The sequence below is a fragment of the Sus scrofa genome, chromosome 1, assembly GCF_000003025.6.
Source record: "Sus scrofa isolate TJ Tabasco breed Duroc chromosome 1, Sscrofa11.1, whole genome shotgun sequence".
Taxonomy (NCBI): domain Eukaryota; kingdom Metazoa; phylum Chordata; class Mammalia; order Artiodactyla; family Suidae; genus Sus; species Sus scrofa.
The window spans coordinates 253,918,295-253,938,138 of record NC_010443.5 but is presented as its reverse complement, the minus strand read 5'-3'; the positions used below and the strand labels follow the sequence as shown (position 1 = coordinate 253,938,138).

Genomic DNA, 19,844 nt, shown 5'->3' with positions numbered 1-19,844 from the left:
CTTTCAAAGTTTTGGATTCCCTGGTTGCAGAAAACTCAGACTGACTTACTTTCCAAGTGAATTTTCCTATTACAAAAAAAATACATATTTATTATTGAAAGTTTAGAAAATCCAGATAAGAGGAAAATGACAATACCAGTAAGCTTATCACCCAGAGATAACCATTGAGATATTTTGTCTTATGGCCATGCAGCCTTTTTTTTTTTTTTTTTTTGTCTTTTTAGGCAGCATCAGCACATACAGAGGTTTCTAGGCTGGGTCAAATAGGAGGTGTAGCCGCTGGCCTACACCGCAGGCACAGCAACACCAGATCCAAGCCATGTCTGTGACCTACACCACAGCTCACAGCAACGTCGGATCCTTAGGCCACTGAGTGAGGCCAGGGATGGAACTGCTAGTCAGATTTGTTGCCGCTGAGCCACGATGGGAACTTTGCCATTCGGTCTTTATATACATAAATTTTGTTTTACAAAATCTGGCTCAGACAGCATTTTGTAAACTGCTTTGCCCCCTCCATTTATATGTATCGTGACCATTTTACAAGTCAAAAAAAATTCTTCCACAAATTATTTTAACTGATGATGTAATTTTCTACTTAACTGATGTGCTGTAGGTGGCTCTTTTGTTTTTTTTAGTCATTTGTGGTGGAAATAAAACTGCAATGGAGTTCCTGTTGTGGCTCAGCGGAGACAAATCTGACTAGGAACCAGGTTGCGGCCTTGCTCACTGGATTAAGGATCTGGCATTGCCGTGAGCTGTGGTGTAGGTTGCAGATGTGGCTCGGATCCCGTGTTGCTGTGAGTGTGGCACAGGCCACAGCTGTAGCTCCAATTCGACCCCTAGCCTGGGAACCTCCATATGCCACAGGTGTGGCCCTAAAAAGCAAATAAATAAATAAATAAATGAAACTGCAATGACCATTCTTACTTAACCAAAAGATACAGGCATTTTCTAATTGTGACACTAACTCTGATGTGTCTTTTTTTTTTTTTTTTTTCTCTCAGCACCACCAATTAATTCTCCCACACCAGCTGGGTGTACTGTTCAACCCAAATCTGACACTACCTACCTGGAGATGGCATCAGATGCCACACTTGAAGGGTTCAGTCCCACAGGACTGCCTCCCCTCCACACACATTTCAGACACCAACCGAAAGGCCACATTGTCCCCTGTGCTTCTGATCAATTGGCTATAGGTCGGAGGTTCCCATGACCACTTCCGTGGGTTTGATGAAGGAGCTGGAGAGGCTCGCAAGGCTCCAAGAAACATTCACTTACATTTACCAGCTTATTATCAAGTATATTCGAAGGACATTGATGAACAGCCAGAAGGAAGGGATGCGTAGGGCAGGGTGTGTGGGAAGGGCCATGGGGCTTGCACTGTCTGAGCGTGCCATTCTCCCAGCACTTCATGTGTTGATTGGCCCAGAAGCTCTCTGAGCCCTGTCTGCTTAGGTTTTTATGGAGGCTTCATTACACAGGCATGATTGATCAAATCACTGACCATTGGTGATTGAACTTAAATTTCAAGCTTCTCTCCCCTCCCAAGAGGAAGAAGAGAGACGGGGGACCAGACTGAAAGTTCCAACTGCCAAATCACCCAAGTTGGTTCCCTTGGCAACCAGACCCCAAAAGTCACTTCATTTAACCTAGCAAAACACCTTTCTAGTTCTCCTTACTTAGGAAGTTTCAAACGTTTTAGGAACTCTGGGCCAGGAACAGGATAAAGGCCAAATACATATATTCTGTACTATATATCTCTATATCTATCTATTTTTTTCTTTTTTTCTGCTTTTTTAGGGCCGCTCCCACGGTGTATGGAGGTTCCCAGGCTAGGGGTCTAATCCAAGCTGCAGCTACTCGCCTACACCACAGCCACAGCAATGCCGGATCCTTAATCCACTGAGTGAGGCCAGGGACCAAACCCGCAACCTCATGATAGTCGGATTCGTTTCCACTGCACCACAGTGGGAGTTCCTATTCCTTACTATAAATCACAGTATCACATATATCTTTTGGCTACTTCCAGGGAATTATATTATGATATCAAAGTGTAAAAACTTCATCATGATTTGCATGAGTTGCCAAACCAGAAAGCATGGCTTCCAAACTCTCAAATACAAACCAAATCCTTTGTGCTGAATCATTGTCTTCAATTCCCACTAACCTAAGTTACTCAGAAGTGACACTGGAAAACAGGGAATGCCAGGCTAAGAGGGAATTCTAGGCTACCAGGGCCATGCCTTGAGGCATCCCTGATTCCTGTTCAGAAAGAGGAAAAATGTTTAGAGATCTTTGCCAGGGACCTACAACCTCCCAAAGTCCACAGCTATTTTCCAGACCATGCTAGGCGAATCTAAATCCTGCAATCATTTCAGCATTTATTTTTCCATGCAATGTTGATATATTTAAAATGAAGGGATTAGATCAATAAGGGAGTGGTTAAGTAATTTCTGATACAGCCATTCAATGAACTATGATACAACCATTAAACACCTGAGAAAGCTCATTATATACTAATACAAAATGATGTCTCAGATACATCAAGTTAAAACAAGGTGTAAAACCATGTATACCATATGCACTTTAGTGTACAAAGGAGGAAAAGGAATACACAGACACCTCATCATAGGAGTTTGGTGTATTCATAAAGCTTCTTTGGAAGGACAGATGAGAAATTTATAGTATAATACCTTAATTTTCAGGGAAACGGGTAGTTGGGAGAAGAACATTTTCACTGCAAACTCAAACCTTTCACATGATGAATATGTAAATATATTACCATTTTTAAAATTAAAAGTGTTGGGAGTTCCCTGGTGGCCTAGTCACTAAGGCTCAGGTGTTGTTACTGCAATGGTCTGAGTCACTGCTGTGGTTCATATTCAATCCCTGGCCCAAGAACTTCTGCATGCTGCAGCATGGCCAAATAAATAACTAAAAATAAAAATTTTTAAATAAAATATAAAATGTTTAAAACAAAATAAAGGGACTAGGGCATTTGATTCCATCACCAGTCAAATGCATTTATTTGTTTATTCTCTACACTCCATTTAAATGGTCAATAAAGGAATAAAAAGAGGATGGTAAGTCCTGAGAATAGGAGATGGAACAAAAATGTATCTTTAGGGGAAGACAGTGAGGCAATGGCACAGATTTCAGAGCCAGATTTGCAGTCTGGCTCTTTTAAGTTGCTTCTCAAGAGCTCTTGGGCAAATAAATCCCTTACTCGCTTTGAGCTTCTGATTCCTTATCTATGGAAGAGTAAGGACAAGTCTTACTATATGTGTTCCATATTGTGCCTCTTGGGAGTGTCTGGAGGTCATAGGTCAGAAGCATTTACTAAAGCACATAGTAGAAAACTATCATTACTTTCAATAATAATAGTGGGGTTTTAGCTACTATTATTTTGTTTATTTTTTGAAAGCAAATTTCTGGTCATTTTATTAGAAATTGTTGATAATTTTGTCTTTTTTTTTTTTTTTTGTCTTTTTGCCTTTTCTAGGGCTGCTCCTGCGGCATATGGAGGTTCCCAGGCCAGGGGTCCAATTGGAGCTGCAGTTGCCAACCACGGCAACATGGGATCCGAGCTGTGTCTGTGACCTACACTGCAGCTCAGGGCAAGGCTGGATCCTTAACCCAATGAGCAAGGCCAGGGATTGAACCCGCATTCTCGTGGATGCTAGTCGATTTCATAACCCACTGCACCACAGTGGGAACTCCAGAGCTACTATTATTTTAATGTTTTTCAGTCTGATAGGAAAAATAGCAGTATCTTATTTAAATTTAAATTTGAATTTCTCTAATTGTAAATGAGGTTGAATAACTACAAATATATTCCATTTGTATTTCTTTTTCTGTGATTTGCCTGATCACATCATAATAATTAATATTTACTGCATGTTCCTGTGTACCAGGCACTGTGTTATGATCTCTGCATGCATTGTCTCATTTCACCTGCCAAGCAAATAGGTAAAATTATTACACCCATTTTCAGGTAAGAAAACCAATATTTGAGAAGTGAAGTTGCTCACATCTCCATTGCTAGTAAGTAGAGTCTGGATTCTGAGCGAAGACTTGCCTCTGACCCAGAAATCTGACTTGATTGGGAACCCAGGCTCTTCAGGTTTATGCTTAAACGAGTCTCCCCTGATTGTTTCCCTATTGGATTGTTTGCCTTTTCTTAATGTTTTACAAGCGCCCTTTGTATTTTGGTTGTAGGGCTCGGAATAGGGAAGGATCCATCCAAGCTGAGGAGCAGAAGTGACTTCAGCGGCGCCCTGCCTGCCCGCCAGCGTAAGGCAATGTGTGAGCCAAGGCGGTGTAGTCAGAGGGGATGGCAGGAGACCAGCCCAGCGCAGAACAGAGGCCTGCAAAGATGAGTGGACTTCGACCCCCTTAGAGAAAAAGCAAGAGTGACTCACAGGAGGAAGATGTAACCAAAGCTTCCAGGCTGTCTGTCCCCCGTAAGCCCAGACAGTCCAAAGTCAGCAAAGGGGAGAGGAGGAAAACCTGAGCTGGAGAGCTGGCCAAGAGCTGCCTGAAGACCATGCAAATGAGACCCGCCCACAACTGCCTGGAAACCAGGCCTGGAGAAGCCAGAGCCCAGAGCACAGGCTGCAGGGCTGCGTTCGGGAAAGGAGGAGGAGGAAGTGGGCGAGATTCCGAGGGTGCAGGTAAGGAGCTGGGAGGGTCTTGGAGGGTCAGGTCACAGAACCCAGCCGTCCAGAGAGGCAGCATCCAACAGGTGCACACCAGCCTGGGAGTCAGGGCTCCTGGAGGCAGCTTTCAAGCTCAGCCATTCTTTAGCTGTGAAGCCTTGGGCAAGTCACTTCACCCTTCTGAGCCTTGATGCTCCTGTGTATAGAATGGGTGTAAAAATATCATGCTAACTACTTATTGAGCATCTGCTGTGCTTTGCTGGGCACATAACACGACATTCTCCCTTCCTCGCAGCAAGTTCATAGGGTGGGATCATAAGCCTATATTACAGAGGAAAATGAAGCTCAGAGTGGTTAAGCCATTTGTCTAAGACCTCACAGCAAAGAAGTCTGGTTCCAAAACTGTACACTTTCAACTCCTGATCCTGCTTCCTTCAGAAGGTGTTTTAAAGGATCAAATGGTTTAGGCAGATGGAAAAAAGTTGTAAAAGGCAATTACACTGTCTAGTTGTAGGTTACCACACTTAAGACCCTGGCCGGGACTGAGGACCTTGGTAAACTGGGAAGTGCTGTAAAAATACTCGTTCTTCACCTCTCCCCTCTGGAGGTCAAAAGGGTTGCAGTGATGCTACAGACAGTTGATATTTGGCTGACTGACCCGCTCACAGGCTAAGGCTGTATACCCGTGGGGGTGGTATTGGGATGTCCTGGCTTGAGGGTGAGGGGTGGGTGGATAAGTGGCCAGAGTCTGAAACCACAGCAAGGCCTGAGGGGCCCATGGCAGATAAGGGCCCAGGTGCCGATGCAACAGTGATCTTCTCCTCTTGAATGGCCCTTTACAGCTTTGGCCGTGGAACTTTAGACAATGTAAGTCTGCTTTGTGGGGAGGGAGCTCTTGAAGGGTAGTAATACAGGCATGCTGCAGTAAAGTTAGAATTTTCAGATAAGACAATTAAAAACAAACCAACCTATAATCCTACCCCCAGAGATAACCTCTGTTGACATTTTGGTGTTTGATTTTCTAGACATATTTTCCATTGCACACATCTATTGAAAAGTTGGATTGGATTGTAATATGGTTTTATGACTGGTTCTTTTCACTTAATGACATGTCATGAACGTATTTCCATGCCCTCGGCATGCGGAAGTTCCTAGGCCAGGGATTGAACTGGAGCCAAAGTAGTGACACCACCAGATCCTTAACCACGAGGTCACCAGGGAACTCTGAGCAGAACCTATTTAATCAGGGTCCTCCTGCTATTGGATAATTGCCAGTTTTCAACTTTTCACCATCAGCGCAGTCTTTGATGGGCAACTCTCTCATCAAATTTTCACACAGGTCCTAGATTATTTCCATAGGATAGATTCCCAGTGGGGGACCTGCTGAATCAGGGTTATGATTCAGCCTTGAGCCTTCCTGTCTTCCAAATCCATTTGCAAGGATAATACAACCACCTCATACATAGTCTTTACCAGGTGCTAGGCTCTGTCTAAGAACTTTACCCTCTGAGCTGCTACTTTTAGCTCCCTTTTCAGAAGAAACTGAAGAACAAAAGGGTTTTAAGCAGGTCAGTTGGAATCACAGCCCTGAGAAGCAGTGGCTTGGGTGTCATGGGCTTGACAACCTGGTTGGTTCTAGAATCTATGCTGTCCACTGCTTCTTGGGAAGTACATTTGATTCCATCTCCAAAGGACTCTTTCACCCCGTGCCCTTGCTCTTCTCCATCATCGCCTCACCTTTGTCAAGCCCTGCCATCCCCACCTTGACTGTCCCCAGAGCCCCTAACTGGTTTTTCATTTCCACTCCATCCCTTTCGGTCTGCCCTCGGCTCTACAGCTGAAATGATATTTTTAAAAAGGAAATAGGGAGTTCCCATCGTGGATCAGTGGTTAATGAACCCCACTGGTAACCATGAGGTTGTGGGTTCGATCCCTGGCCTCGTGCGGCGGGTTAAGGATCTGGTGTTGCCATGAGCTTGGTGTAGGTCGCAGACAAGGCTTGGATCCTGCGTTGCTGTGGCTGTGGTGTAGGCTGGCAGCTGTAGCTCCAATTCAACCCCTAGCCTGGAAACCTCCATATGCCACAGGTGCGGTCCTAAAAAGACAAAAGACCGAAAAAAAAAAAAAAAAAGAAAAGGAAATAGGATCAGGTCCTACACATCCACCCGACCTCGCTGGCACACCTGCACAAACACCCATCCCTAGAATGAAACCTAGATGCATTTCCCAGTCTCCAGGGCCCACCTCCTACCTCTCTGGCTTTTTCACTTCCTGCTCTGGATCCACCTGCTATACTTTAGTCACCTGGCTTCCTTTCACTTCCTCAATGGGCAGAGTGTTTCTCACCTTAGGGCTTTGGCACAGGCTGTTCTCTGGAGCTGGAATGCTCTTCTTCCATCCTGCAGGACTGGCTTCTTCCCATCCTCCAGCCTTTCATATTAACTCCTTGGAGAAAACTTGCCCTGGTGGTCTTATCGAAAGCAGCCAGCCCCCTAAATCCATTTTCTTTTTTTTTCCTTTATAGTATTCACTGAAATTATGCATTTACTTATTGCCCATCACTCATTAAATGTCTCTTTCCCTCAACTGACTCTGAATGTCATGGGGTCAAAGACCATGTCTCTTTTGTTCCCCATTATTGACCCAGTGCCTAGGACAGTGCCTGGCATATGGTGAGCTCTGACTGAGGCAGTGACTATAGAATGGACAAATGATCCACAGAAAGAGGCACTCACTGGTAAGGATCCTTGGCAAACGAGCCCGGCTTTGGCCAGAGCTGTTCCATCCTCTTCCTCAGGGCTTCATTTCCTCTTCCCTACACGAGGCAGTGACAGAGGTCTAGGGTCTAGAAGAAAATCAGCAAGCTGTAGGTGAGAGGGTTAGCAGGTTTTGCTTCAGATGCCAACTCAGGGAGATGATGTCATGCTGGGGGCATAAGGAGACTTCCTGCCCCTGAATCCCTCCTGTAGGCTTCCTGGATTCCTACCATGAGAGACTTCAGGTCACAAGGAAATGCAGATACTCGCTCTCCAGTTCACAAAACACATCCAGCAGGTGGACTGAATGGATGAGCCTTCTGCCTTTCTCTTGGCACGCGGTGGCGGTCTGCAAGTCCCAGTGTCACCACTAACTAACTAGCTGGGTCACCTTGGTGAGAGTCGCGTGCCTCCCATCTGCAAAGTGAGAGGTTAGGATGGAGAAGAGGCTTTTAAACTTTTTTTCCCCCTCAGAAGCTTAACTCTTCTACTTATTCAAATGACCAATATGAGAAAAGCCAAGTGTTTCTGTTTGAAATGGGGAAGTGCGGAGTTCCCGTCGTGGCGCAGGTTGCGGGTTCGATCCCTGCCCTTGCTCAGTGGGTTAAGGATCCGGCGTTGCCGTGAGCTGTGGTGTAGGTTGCAGACGCGGCTCAGATCCTGCATTGCTGTGGCTCTGGCATAGGCCGGAGGCTACAGCTCCGATTCAACCCCTAGCCTGGGAACCTCCATATGCTGTGGGAGTGGCCCAAGAAATAGCAAAAAGACAAAAAAAAAAAAAAAAAAAAAAATGAAATGGGGAAGTGCCACTTGGGCAGCTCTCTGGCCTTTGCTGCAGGCGGGTGCGCTGGAGTGCTCCTTCTCCCTGACTGCCTCTTTTAAGTCCCCAGGGGTGGTGAGCTGGCCACCCCTTAGACTCCTGGATCTCTGTGGTCACTGCCTGCCAGGCTGAGCATCTGTGCCTGAGAACAAAGAAGGCAGCAAGGCTCGCAGTTCTGTTTGTAGCTCCTCAGGCGCATTAGATGATCAGAAGGGGATGGGAGAGGACTTGCTGAATTTGACATTCAGAGAACATTCAGAGATTTTAGGCTGTGCAGCAGGTGAATTTCATAGCAACCGAAGGGCAGGGCAGGCAGCCCCTTGTGTGAGAAGGAGGTTTCAGCCATTTCAGAAAAGAAATGAAAGTCCAGGAAAGAAGAAGCCTAGAAGGCTCACTTACCACCCCACAGTCTAGAGAAAGGAGATTGCCTTTCCAGGCCAAAGATCCCAGGTCTTGAGACCGCCCACAGTCTCGCAGATACTGGGCTTCAGGGTTGGTTGTTTGCCATGCCCCAGGGGAGCTCAGGCCCCCCACCTCCCCACCCGCCACCTGGGCAGCTCTCTGGCCTTCGCTGCAGGCAGGTGTGCTCATGAGGCTGCAGCCTGGGCCACCTGGCAGCTCCAGGTGCTGCGTGTGCGCTGCCATGGAGACGGCCCCGGGGTTGCTGGTGAGAAGGCAGAGTCCCAAAGCTTTGTGGATTCTGGAGAGGAAGAGGCTGGAGCCTCAGACCCTTCAGGGTAATCTCCCTGACCACCCCAGTGCTAAGGAAGCCCAGGTGGGTGCTCTGAGGGTTTCCTGGGACAAAGGGATGGAAGAGGAGCCGGGGTGGCCAGACCTTGGGAGGAGGCTCTGGAAGGGCTGATCTGAGCTTGCTGGGTGGGGGAGCCTCTCCAAGTTTCCAGTCAAGGGGAAAGGCCTTCCCATAGGCCCTCTTGCCAGGCCAGCGCAGTGCCCCCCACAGAGGCTGGGCCAGTGGCGCTGAGGATTGGTCCTGCAGCCCAAGGGGAGGAGGAGGAAGAGAGGGCCTGGCATTTGCCCCCAGAGGAGGGACAGACCGGGAATTTGCAAAGCCCATCTCCATGCTAGTCGGGGATCTGGGGCAGCAAGGGGGGGACACTTAGTCTCTAGCCTGAAGCACTGACTGTGGCTCCCCCGCCCCCCGCCCCCATTTGAGAAGCCAAGGGTAATTGCCTGCAGCACAAAGAGCACTTTTATTCATTTCCCTACAGAGCCTCTCCTCCAGGGGGAGCTCGCTAATGGTGAGGTGGCTCAGGCCTTTGCCCCATAGACAGGAGGCTAACTCTATGGCTTAGGAACTGGGAGATCTGGAACAATCGCTTCATCTTTTTGAATCCAAGTTTTTCATCTGTGAAATGTGGGTGATAACCCCTTTGAACAATCCACAGGACACAGCCTAGGGCCGAGCCCAGGCATAGAGTTTAATGGGAGTTCCTTTGCTCCTTTGTCCTTTCTGCCAGGACATCTCCTGCCAGACCTCCCGGTGTCCGGACTGAGGATGGCCGAGCTGCAGGGCCGGGAGCCTGAGTGCCCCGTCTGCTGGAACCCCTTCAACAACACCTTCCACACCCCTAAAGTGCTGGACTGCTGCCACTCCTTCTGCGTGGAATGCCTGGCCCACCTCAGCCTGGTGACTCCGGCCCGGCGCCGGTTGCTGTGCCCGCTCTGTCGCCAGCCCACGGTGCTGGCCTCCGGGCAGCCTGTCACTGATTTGCCCACGGATACTGCCGTGCTCACCCTGCTCCGCCTGGAGCCCCACCACGTCATCCTGGAAGGCCGCCAGCTCTGCCTCAAGGACCAGCCCAAGAACCGCTACTTCCTGCGCCAGCCCCGCGTCTACACGCTGGACTTGGGCCCCGAGCCTGCGAGCCAGGCTGGGCTCCCCCAGGACACGGCCCCTACCAGCAGGCCGGCGCCCAGCCCCAGCCCCAGCCGCTCCTCTCTGAGGCAGTGCTTCCGCAACCCGCAGTTCCGCATCTTCGCCTACCTGATGGCCGTCGTCCTCAGCGTCACCCTGCTGCTCATCTTCTCCATCTTCTGGACCAAGCAGTTCCTCTGGGGTGTGGGGTGAGCGTCTGCTCCAGACAAGGAACCAGGCCTTTCTTGGCTGCCGCTGAGCAGGGGGACTGCAGAGCCTCATTCGGGATTGGCTTCCTTTGTAGTATTGCTCAGTTTTACAACCCAGGGATCAGCTAGGCTTTGCGTCTGCTTCTAGGAACAGAGAATCTGGCAGTAATGAGAACCTCTGAGAGCTGAAGGGCTGGGGAAAGATATGAAGAGAGCTCTGGGTCCTGGAAGCACAGAGAAGCAGATCTGTGATTACAGAGCTACTTAGCAAGTTGTGCCAAAGGGCTGGACAATGGTGTCCAGAACCTAACCAGCCCAGAGAGCAAGTTGCATTTCTTACTGGAACTGCTTTGAACTCAGTTCACATTTTTTTTTTTTTAACCCTGAGTTGCTCTTTTTACTGTTTGTTGCTAAAAAACTTGGAAAGTGGACTTCAACTGTGAGCCAGTGTGTGTGTCCCCCCCCCTTTCAGTTTTCTCTTTGGATGTCTTGTCACCAGTCCCAGTAAAAATGGCCCGCATTCATTACATCATTCACTTACTCATTCAACAACCATTTGGCCGGTGCTCTGTCAGGACTAGGGGAAGAGAAGCCTAGGATCATCCAGGGTGGCCGTCAGAGTCCTTATCAGCAAGGGCACCCTCACTCAGCTGCTTCAGGTACAAGACGACCTCTTGTCAGTATGTGATTTATAAGTGTTGAGGATAAAGGTTTTAAGGTGAAAAAACCAGAATCAGTGACTTGAAGCAATCTGTGATTTGGAGGAAAAGGTTTTTATTTCTCCTGGTAGGTGCAGGGTGGAGCTGATTGCTCTCCCCTAACCATTGTAATTCTGGCCTTAGGAGCTAAGGCAGAAACCCCAGGTAGAGTAAAAGCCTTAGCTCCCATCCCAGGCCTTGCAGGGGCGGGGACCCGGTTTTCATTTTTATATGACAGAATCTAGGAACCAAGGAAAACTAGGCAGAATTTGGATGCTCGGGGTGCTGCTTGACTACAAGTTGCTACTTCTGCAATGTCTAAAACCCTGATTTCTGCCCCCCCCCCTTTTTTTGGTCTTTTTAGGGTCGCACCGGCAGCACATGGAGGTTCCCAGGCTAAGGGTCGAATTGAAGCTACAGCTGTGGTCCTACGCCACAGCAACTCGGGATCTGAGCCGTGACTGTGATAGGTCCTACACCACAGTTCATGGCAATGCTGGATCCTCAACCCACTGAGTGAGGCCAGGGATCAAACCTGCGTCCTCATGGATACTAGCCGGGTTCATTTCTGCTGAGCCACTACGGGAACTCCTGCTTCCCCACTTTAAATATCATCTGGTTGCTTGGGGCTCTGAAACAACCTCAAAAGCAGTTAAAACACCATCACGAGATTTTTTTTTTTCTTTGCTTTGTAGAATAACTATAGAATAAGGCCAGATATTGAGTTGGTTTTATTTGCTCTAACATTTAATAAAGGTAGCTTCTATAAATTCTTAGGGGTCTTAATGTTCCAGATATTCCAAAATAGCCAAGACATATACTTCAAGTTTAGGAAAACCAAGCGGTCTTGAGCTCCACCATGAAGAAAAAATTCTTCATTATGAAATTGGAAAGCCACCTACATATCCTGCCAGGGGACTAGCATCCACCTTTCCACTTGCGCCATCAAAGATAATTACATGAAAGCTGGGACTCCACCTCTCCCCACTGACTTCATTTCTTTACACAGCCTTCCTCCATAACTTTGTGGCAGGTAAATTAGGCAGTGATCTCACCACATTGTCAGAGCCATGAGGATCCGAGAGGAGCTGGGGGATGCTCAAGAAGGGGCATTGCCTCTGTAACTAGGGCCTACTGCTCCTGACGGCAAACAGGATTCATCCCATTTCATAGATGAAACTGAGGCTCCTGAAGTTGAGCTGCCTTGTTCAATGTCATCCAGCTCGTATGTGTGGCCTTTCAGTCAAAATAGAACTCACAGGGAGGGGAGTTCCCTGGTGGTCTAGTGGTTAGGATTCCGCACTTTCACTGCTGTGGTCTGGGTTCAATCCCCGGCCTGGGAACTGAGATCCCACATTAAGCCACAGCACACTGAGGCCAACATCCCAGCCCCCAAACAAAAACACAAAAACAAAACAGACTTATACTCTTGGAGTGTCTGATTCACCAAATAAAACTCAGCTTTGAGTATTTTTTACTGGGGAAGCCTATACTAAACATGGCAACTTCTGTCTTCATCTTCAATAGTTCTAATATTGGGGCAGTGCCATCCTTCCAGAAAGCATTTAGAAATCTTTGGTACTCCGAGGCAGGGGCTGTTGGTACTCCAGAGGTAGGGATGCTAAGACACGCTGCAAGGCTCAAAATTCTACACAACAAAATATCATCCATCCTAAATTGCCAATAGTATCCTATTGAAAAACACTAGGTTTCTTGTAAGTTCTCCAAGTAGAAGGGGTAAAATTAGATTGTGAGGATGAAACAAGACGTCTGAATGTGCCTGGCAGTGTCGAGGCAGAGTAAGTGTCCTGTCTAATGATGGTATGATATTTATCTCACCATTATGATGAAATGCCATACTTGGTTTATGCTCCTCGGCTAAGTGCTAACAATGATATTTCCAATGAAGAAATGTATATTCCACAAGACATTTGTTTTGCCAAAGGCTTAGAGGAAATGCCTATACTAAACATGGCAACTTCTAAATCTCTTGTTGCCACCTCTAAATCTCTTGGAACAACTGAAAAAAAAAGTTTTTTTCATGAAACGTATAGTAAAATTTCAACTTGAAAACTGAAACGTTTACCACACTATATTCAAATTGCATGCTAATACACTAATGGTCATTATTAGTTTATACACACTACAAAGGCAGTAATGAAAAAATAATTTTTCATGGCCAACTGTGGAGGAAATAAGAGCCCATTAATACTTAAGCTACAGTGAAATGCCCAGTGGAGGGTAGAGCTGATAATCCCACAAGTTGAACAGACACACAGGATATGCAACTATTTGGTTATAGTTGAAATCAGGTCAAACAGACGATTTAGCTACACATCACACACAGTCCGCATGACAGAGCTAGACAGTCACTCTCAGCCTCCCCAGCACGGCAAATGAAAAGTGCTATTTTGAACATTCAACTAGAAGCCATCATATAAGCCCTTCTTGAATTCTCTACACACAATCCTTTTTTTCCAAATTCCTATGCTTTTGTGTGAATTTACTGCCCAATTTCAGAGTTCAGTGGTTGTATACGTGGGGTAGAAAGAGGTGAAGGTAACTGCTGCACTGGCAATGAAGAACTAGAGTCCAGATACAGTTCATGGGGAGTCTGGCCCAAAATGCAACAGCCCATATTAAGAAAAATAAATAAAAAATTCACTGACAATGCTTATTACTAAGGAGATAGAATTGGAGCAAGCCATAGAGATTACCTGCTGTATCTCAAACTGAAAAATAAGAACCTCTGTAGACTCATGGCTGGGATTCAGAAAATACTTAACTATACAAAATCATTGTATAAAGGACAGTTTTATTTTTGGATGCAGCCATGGGACGTGGAAGTTCCCAGGCCAGGGGCTGAGCCCATGCCATAGCAGCAACTTACACCACAGCAGTGAAAATGCCAGATCCTTAACCTGCTATGCCACAGAAGAACTCCTAAAGGGTAGTTTTTATAATAGAATTTTACTCTGTAGCAAGTGTGTAATGAAGGAAGAAAAAAAAAAAAAAAAAAAAAAGAGTTCCTGCTGTGGTGCAACAGGATTGGTGGCGCCTTGGGAGCACTGGGACGTAGGTTTAACCCACAGTGGATTAAGGATCCGGTGTTGTCACAGCTGTGGCTCGGCTCTGATCCCTGGCCCGGGAACTCCATATGCCACGTGGCCGCCCAAAAAAAGGAAAAAAGCAGCTTATGTTTAGGAATACCCATTACAGATTTTCCCCAAGTTATCTCAACATGAGGGGTATATCCTTCAAACAAAGAGAAGACAACAGAGACGTCATTTTTGCTTTCTAAAAATTTCATTGACTCTTCACACTGGCCCAGCTTTTGGGTAACAACAAAGGATGCCAAACTTCCAAGCAAAATGGAAGGCATTATGTGACGAGGCAAATGTTTATTTCTGAGCTTCCTGGTGCAATGAGCATTCCAAGTGAACTCGACAGGAAGAGGTAAAAAGCTCAACTACAAAACCCGAGCATAGCTGTGGTTTACCTCTTCACCTTCCGCTCTCAGGGTTCTTGCTCTGCCAGCCACTGTTTAGCCAGCGTGTGGTGAGATGTGCCTCTCTGCTCAGACTATAGCCCAGCCCTTGCTCTCTGGGTCACGTGTGGTCCTGAAGCATGTACCATGTAATGGAAAGTCAAGTTTCAAGAATTCAAAATGGAATCCTGAGTACTGTGAGGGAGGCAACAGGGCATCCAAACAAAGGATTAAGAAACACAATGTCCACACAGTTCGTGGCAGGGCCTGAAGATGAAAATTAAAATTTCAACCATGAAAGGGGTTTATCATCAACACCCAAGGAGGGGGCGGCCTGCCTACAGTGGGAGCTGACGTGGAAATCCAACTCTTTTGCGGATCTATGCATGGTAACTGGCAAAAACATGATAGAACAAAACACATCGATTCCTTTCTTTTGAAAATGGCTCTGTGAGAGGGAGGTAGCGTCCTTTTTCTATGGTCCTGCCTATTCGGCCATCCAGAGCTTGAAGGTCCTGTCATATGAGCAAGTGGCTATGAGCTGCCCATCGGAAGAAATGTCTAGGCCCATCACTTTGCCTTCATGGCCGGCCAAGGTCTTCAGTGGGGACCAGCCTGGGTGGGTCCAGATCTTGGCTGTGTTATCATAGGCACCAGTGAGCAAGAAATTCCCATGGATAGCTACAAAAGAAAAGGGAAGGAATTCAAGTATTCAAAAGAGCATAAGAAGATAAAAGCATAAAAATCTGCTAGAACATACTCTTTTGAAAATGAAGGTATTATCGCATTCAGCAAAACCCAACACTCTGATCTATGTTCTTAACTAGGCCTCTAGGAAAAAGAAAACAACTAACAGGCAGACTTCGGGAAACAAAGAACATGACTAAGGTCCTCTGGCTCTTTTCCTGAGAGACAACCTGTTCAGAGTAGCAGTAAGGATGCGGTCCTTGGGACTTCCATGGGGAAACAAAAAAGGAAGCAAACCATTCACAGAAGTATTCTTTCCTTCCCAGCAAGGAGAAGCATGCTGTGCCATAGCTCTGCCTTGAAATGTGGTGGAGGGAAGGAAATTATAATTTTTTTCTTCAAGAGAGTTCAAATGCTCTCCTGTTCCGCTTCCAAGTTAAGCTAACGCCAGGCCTACATTCCACAGAAGTGCAATCTGTCTTGCAATTAAGCCTACAACAGGAGGAAAGCTTACGCTCAAACTTGACACCAGTTACTAAGTTCTGATGGGCAGGAATGGTATAGACACAACGCCGTTGCCGAAGGTCCCACACTTTGCAGGTGTTGTCACCACTGCCAGTTGCAATGTGGTAGCTGTGGATCACATGTAGTACTGACATTAGAAACAGAGCACTTGCTGACCAATAACTCCCTCCACCCTTCAATGAGCTTATTTTACCCATTGGGGGAGAAATTTATTCCATAGATCTCCTTCAGGTGGCCTTCGAGGAACATGATACAACGTCCCGTGCGCAGGTCCCAAACTCGACCAAATGCATCCAGTCCCCTGATAAAATAATTTATGAATGAATGAACACTTTGAACCTAGTTCTCTGTGGAAGCAGGTGTACACAAGAGGTGAGACTACCGAGCTGCCCCGGCTATGTGCAAGAAGCCTTACCCGGTGCCAGCCAAAGAGCCATCTTGATGGAAGGCAATGTCATACACACCCATGCTGTGGCCTTCCTGATGCAGGATCTCTTCTTGAGCCTCCAAATCCCATAAGCGCCATGAACGGTCATAGCTAAAAAGTCAAACTAACTATTAGCTAGCAGATATGCAGTTCCTACAATATACGAAGTACAATAAACAGCTGAGGTTCAAATTGTTTCTGAAATTACTCACACAACCACATTAACAAATTCTTTTCTGGCATAAACAATGCCTCAAGAACGAAGCCTCAACAACTGTCTGTCTGGGCTGCTATCCTGGACTTCCTCTAAATCTACTTCAGTGGCTATTTTAAAAAGGGAATTTCCTAAAAATGGCCCAGCAAAGATTTTGTTGCTTTCTTTCTTCCCCAATTCCACTGTTATGTCTTTCCAATCACTGACCATTTACTGGGACCTAAATGGAATGCTGGGGATACACAAATCAATCATAAACAAGAGATCAATAGAAGAGAACAAAGTATAGAAATAGGCTCACATATATACAGTCAAATGATTTTCAATGCGGCCTCTGAGGCAATTTCAATAAGGGAAGTCTCTTCAATAAATGGTGGTAGAACCGTTACGCACATGGAAATAAAGACAAGAGAAACAAAACACTTAATAAAGCACCTAGACACTGGACGAAAGAGGATATATACATAGCCAATTAGCAGACGACAAAGTTCTCAACACCAATGGTCATTACAGTAGTAAAAATTGAAGCCATGAGATTTCACTATATACTCACTAGACTGGGCAAAATGATAAAATTGACAAGGATGATAATATTGGCAAGGATGTGAAGATACCAGAATTCTGGGACTGTAAAATGGTACCAACACTATGGAAAACCACTTGGAAGTTTAAAAAAGTTAACATGTATACCTGCCCTATAACCTGGCAAATTTATTACTAGGTATTTATTCAAGAGAAGGAAAGGAAAACAGGTCCACAAAAAGCATTGTGCAAGGGTATTTACTGCAGCTTTATTCTGACTAGCCAAAGCCTGGAAACAGCCCAAGTGTCCATCAACAGGAGAATGGATGAACAAACGGTGGCAGTTATACCACTTAATACTCCTCAGCATTAAAAAGGAACTACTGATATGTGCAATGGCATGAATGGATCTTAAAATGTTCTGCTGAGTAAAAGAATGAATTCACAGAGTATGAATAGAGAGAATTAATTTATGGTGAGAGAAATCAGGTCAGTGGTTGCTTTGGAAGGAGGAGTTGACTGGGAAAGGGCACGAAGGAACTTCCTGGGGTGATGCAAACGTTTTCTCTGTGGACAAATGCATGGCTGCGAACATAACTGACGCCGTCCTGGGCCTGTACAGTTCTTGTCCTTCTGCTGACCCTCCCCAGAGCTGGACTGTGCAGTAAATCACTCTTTGTCGTCAAGGGGTTTGTAGTTAATAGATACGGTTTAATGATCATTAGGACTAGGTGGCCTCTACACTCTGTTAGTCCCCAAACAATGATGAAAACCTTTGCTGATGTATTCTCAGCACCCACTAGTTACCCATTCATAAATCTTCACTTAATGTACTTCCAGTTTCTAAGCACATAGCCCCAAACCCTAGGTTACATGTAAAACTGTCCCAGTGGCTCCTTTGGGGTATGGAGCGCAGCTGTGAGTGCTTCTGGATTGTTGTCCACTGGATCCTACCCTGTAAGCTGCCCTAAAATTAACAGATCCATGGGTTATATGGAGCTCCCTGCCTTATTTTTTGGTCTCAAGACACCTTCACAGTTTGGTGGGCACTTTTCATTCCCTTGGTCCTCCAACAATGGGGATGTGTCACATACATACAATTCAATATACTTATATCATATACTTATAATATATACTTAAATCCACTGCTCTACATATGAGTAGTATCTCAAAAAATTCTTTAACATGGGAGTTAAAGAATTATATACACTTATATCCATTGCCCTGCATATAAGTGGTATCAAAAAATTCTTTAATATGGGAGTTCCCATCGTGGCACATCGGAAACAAATCTGACTAGGAACCATGAGGTTGTGGGTTCAATCCCTGGACTTGCTCGGTGGGTTAAGGATCTGGTGTTGCAGGTCACAGAACAGGCTTGGATCTGGCATTGCTGTGGCTGGAGCGTAGGTCAGCAGCTGCAGCTCTGATTAGACCCCTAGCCTGGGAACCTCCATGTGCCACGGGTGCAGCCCTAAAAAGCAAAAAAAAAAAAAAAAAAAATTCTTTAACAGATTCTGGCCTCACTGAATTTACAGAAACAGAAAAGGAAACTGATTTGTAAGCAGAGAAAGTGTAATACAAAGTATTGCAAAACAAACGCCCCTGCCCTCCCCCAAAACACCTCTAGTATTGGCCAAGAAAGAGAAAAACTCGAGTTTTCTGGCAATTAATGACTTTGAAATTTCAGATTACCTGCAATTTAAAAACAAATACACTTGGAGTTCCCATTGTGGCTCAGCGGTTAATGAACCTGATTAGCATCCACGAGGACGTGGGTTCGATCCCTGGCCTCCCTCAGTGGGTTAAGGATCTGGGGTTGCATGAACTGTGGCGTAGGTGGCAGACTCGGCTCGGATCCTGCATTGCTGTGGCTGTGGCGTAGGCCTTCAGCTGTAGCCCCGATTTGACCCCTAGCCTGGGAACCTCCATGTGCCACGGGTCCAGCCCTAAAAAGCCCAAAAACAAACAAACAAAAAAACAAATACACTTGACCCTAACTATATCTTATTCTTTCTGATTCTGATTTATTATAGTCCAAGAATATTTTACCTGGGGAAAAAAAAGTCATACTTTAAAAGATCTCTGCTCTAAAAATGTACTTGGCAGTTAGCGTAAAGAATACCAAGATGCCAGAGGCCTGTATGGACAGAACAATAAGAAGATAGCTTACCAGGTGGTACCTAAGAAGCGTCCTGATGGATGCCACATTACACGAGCCACACGTACTGTATGGCCTTCAATATCTGCCACTGGTTCATCACTGAAAAGGAATCCAGAATATGTAAGTAAAATATTTTACAGTCATGTAAATATTCACTGAATTTATCAACTGCTGAGCACATATGCACCCATTTTGCATGGTTTGATAGGCCAAACTGTAACTAAGCTTGTAATCTGTTAAAATTTTAGGGGTAATGGTAATTTTACTCACTTCCCAAGATTATAAAAGCGCTAGGACCATTTCATGGGCCCACATGGCAAAACTGCCTACAGTAAGTACTTCAATAAACTTTCTATTTCGATTCACAATGACAGTAAACTCTTAATGCTATACCACTTAAGATTTGAAAAGGATAAAAGATCTTTCAGCCTGACAAGGAGTGCTGAGATTCTAGAAAAAAAAATACTTTAATAAAGACACGGGAGTTCCCATCGTGGCACAGTGGAAATGAATCCAACTAGGAACCATGAGGTTGTGGGTTTGATCCCTGGGCTTCTCAGTGGATTAAGGATCCGGCATTGCCGTGAGCCGTGGTATAGATCGTAGACGTGGCTCAGATCTGGCGTTGCTGTGGCTGTGGCATAGGCCGGCGGCCACAACTCTGATTCGACCCCTAGCCTGGGAACCTCCAGATGCTGTGGGTGCGGCATCCCCAAAAAAGACCCCCCCCAAAAAAAATAAATAATAATAAAGATATAAGGTCATATCAATTTTGGTGCAAGTGGATTTCAGATAATTTTT

At 45.8% G+C, this 19,844-nt stretch overlaps 2 protein-coding genes and 1 non-coding gene across 5 annotated transcripts in view; 2 read left to right on the top strand and 1 right to left on the bottom strand.

The window, feature by feature from the left end:
• RNF183 (ring finger protein 183) overlaps positions 1-14,017 on the top strand; it is a 42,581-nt gene extending 28,564 nt beyond the window's left edge. Inside the window, exons 9-10 of one of the 2 annotated variants that reach the window (XM_021067676.1) lie at positions 4,219-4,673; positions 9,713-14,017. In XM_021067676.1, the coding sequence (XP_020923335.1) occupies positions 4,547-4,673; positions 9,713-10,323 (738 nt within the window). In that variant the 5' untranslated portion in view covers positions 4,219-4,546 and the 3' untranslated portion in view covers positions 10,324-14,017. Of the gene's footprint in view, positions 1-4,218; positions 4,674-8,194; positions 9,010-9,712 lie in introns of those variants that run through there. The other variant, XM_013993765.2, reaches the window with a different exon arrangement.
• On the top strand, positions 12,289-12,360 carry TRNAE-UUC. Its single transcript has one exon. It is a non-coding gene; the product is annotated as a tRNA-Glu (tRNA).
• The window catches only part of PRPF4 (pre-mRNA processing factor 4), a 19,426-nt gene continuing 12,037 nt past the window's right edge, over positions 12,456-19,844 (bottom strand). The window contains exons 10-14 of one of the 2 annotated variants that reach the window (XM_005660339.3): positions 19,053-19,142; positions 16,132-16,254; positions 15,910-16,017; positions 15,706-15,824; positions 12,456-15,185 (exon numbers count right to left, since the gene is read on the bottom strand). In XM_005660339.3, coding sequence (XP_005660396.2) covers positions 14,992-15,185; positions 15,706-15,824; positions 15,910-16,017; positions 16,132-16,254; positions 19,053-19,142 — 634 coding nt within the window. In that variant the 3' untranslated portion in view covers positions 12,456-14,991. The remainder of the gene's footprint in view (positions 15,186-15,705; positions 15,825-15,909; positions 16,018-16,131; positions 16,255-19,052; positions 19,143-19,844) is intronic. The other variant, XM_003353619.5, reaches the window with a different exon arrangement.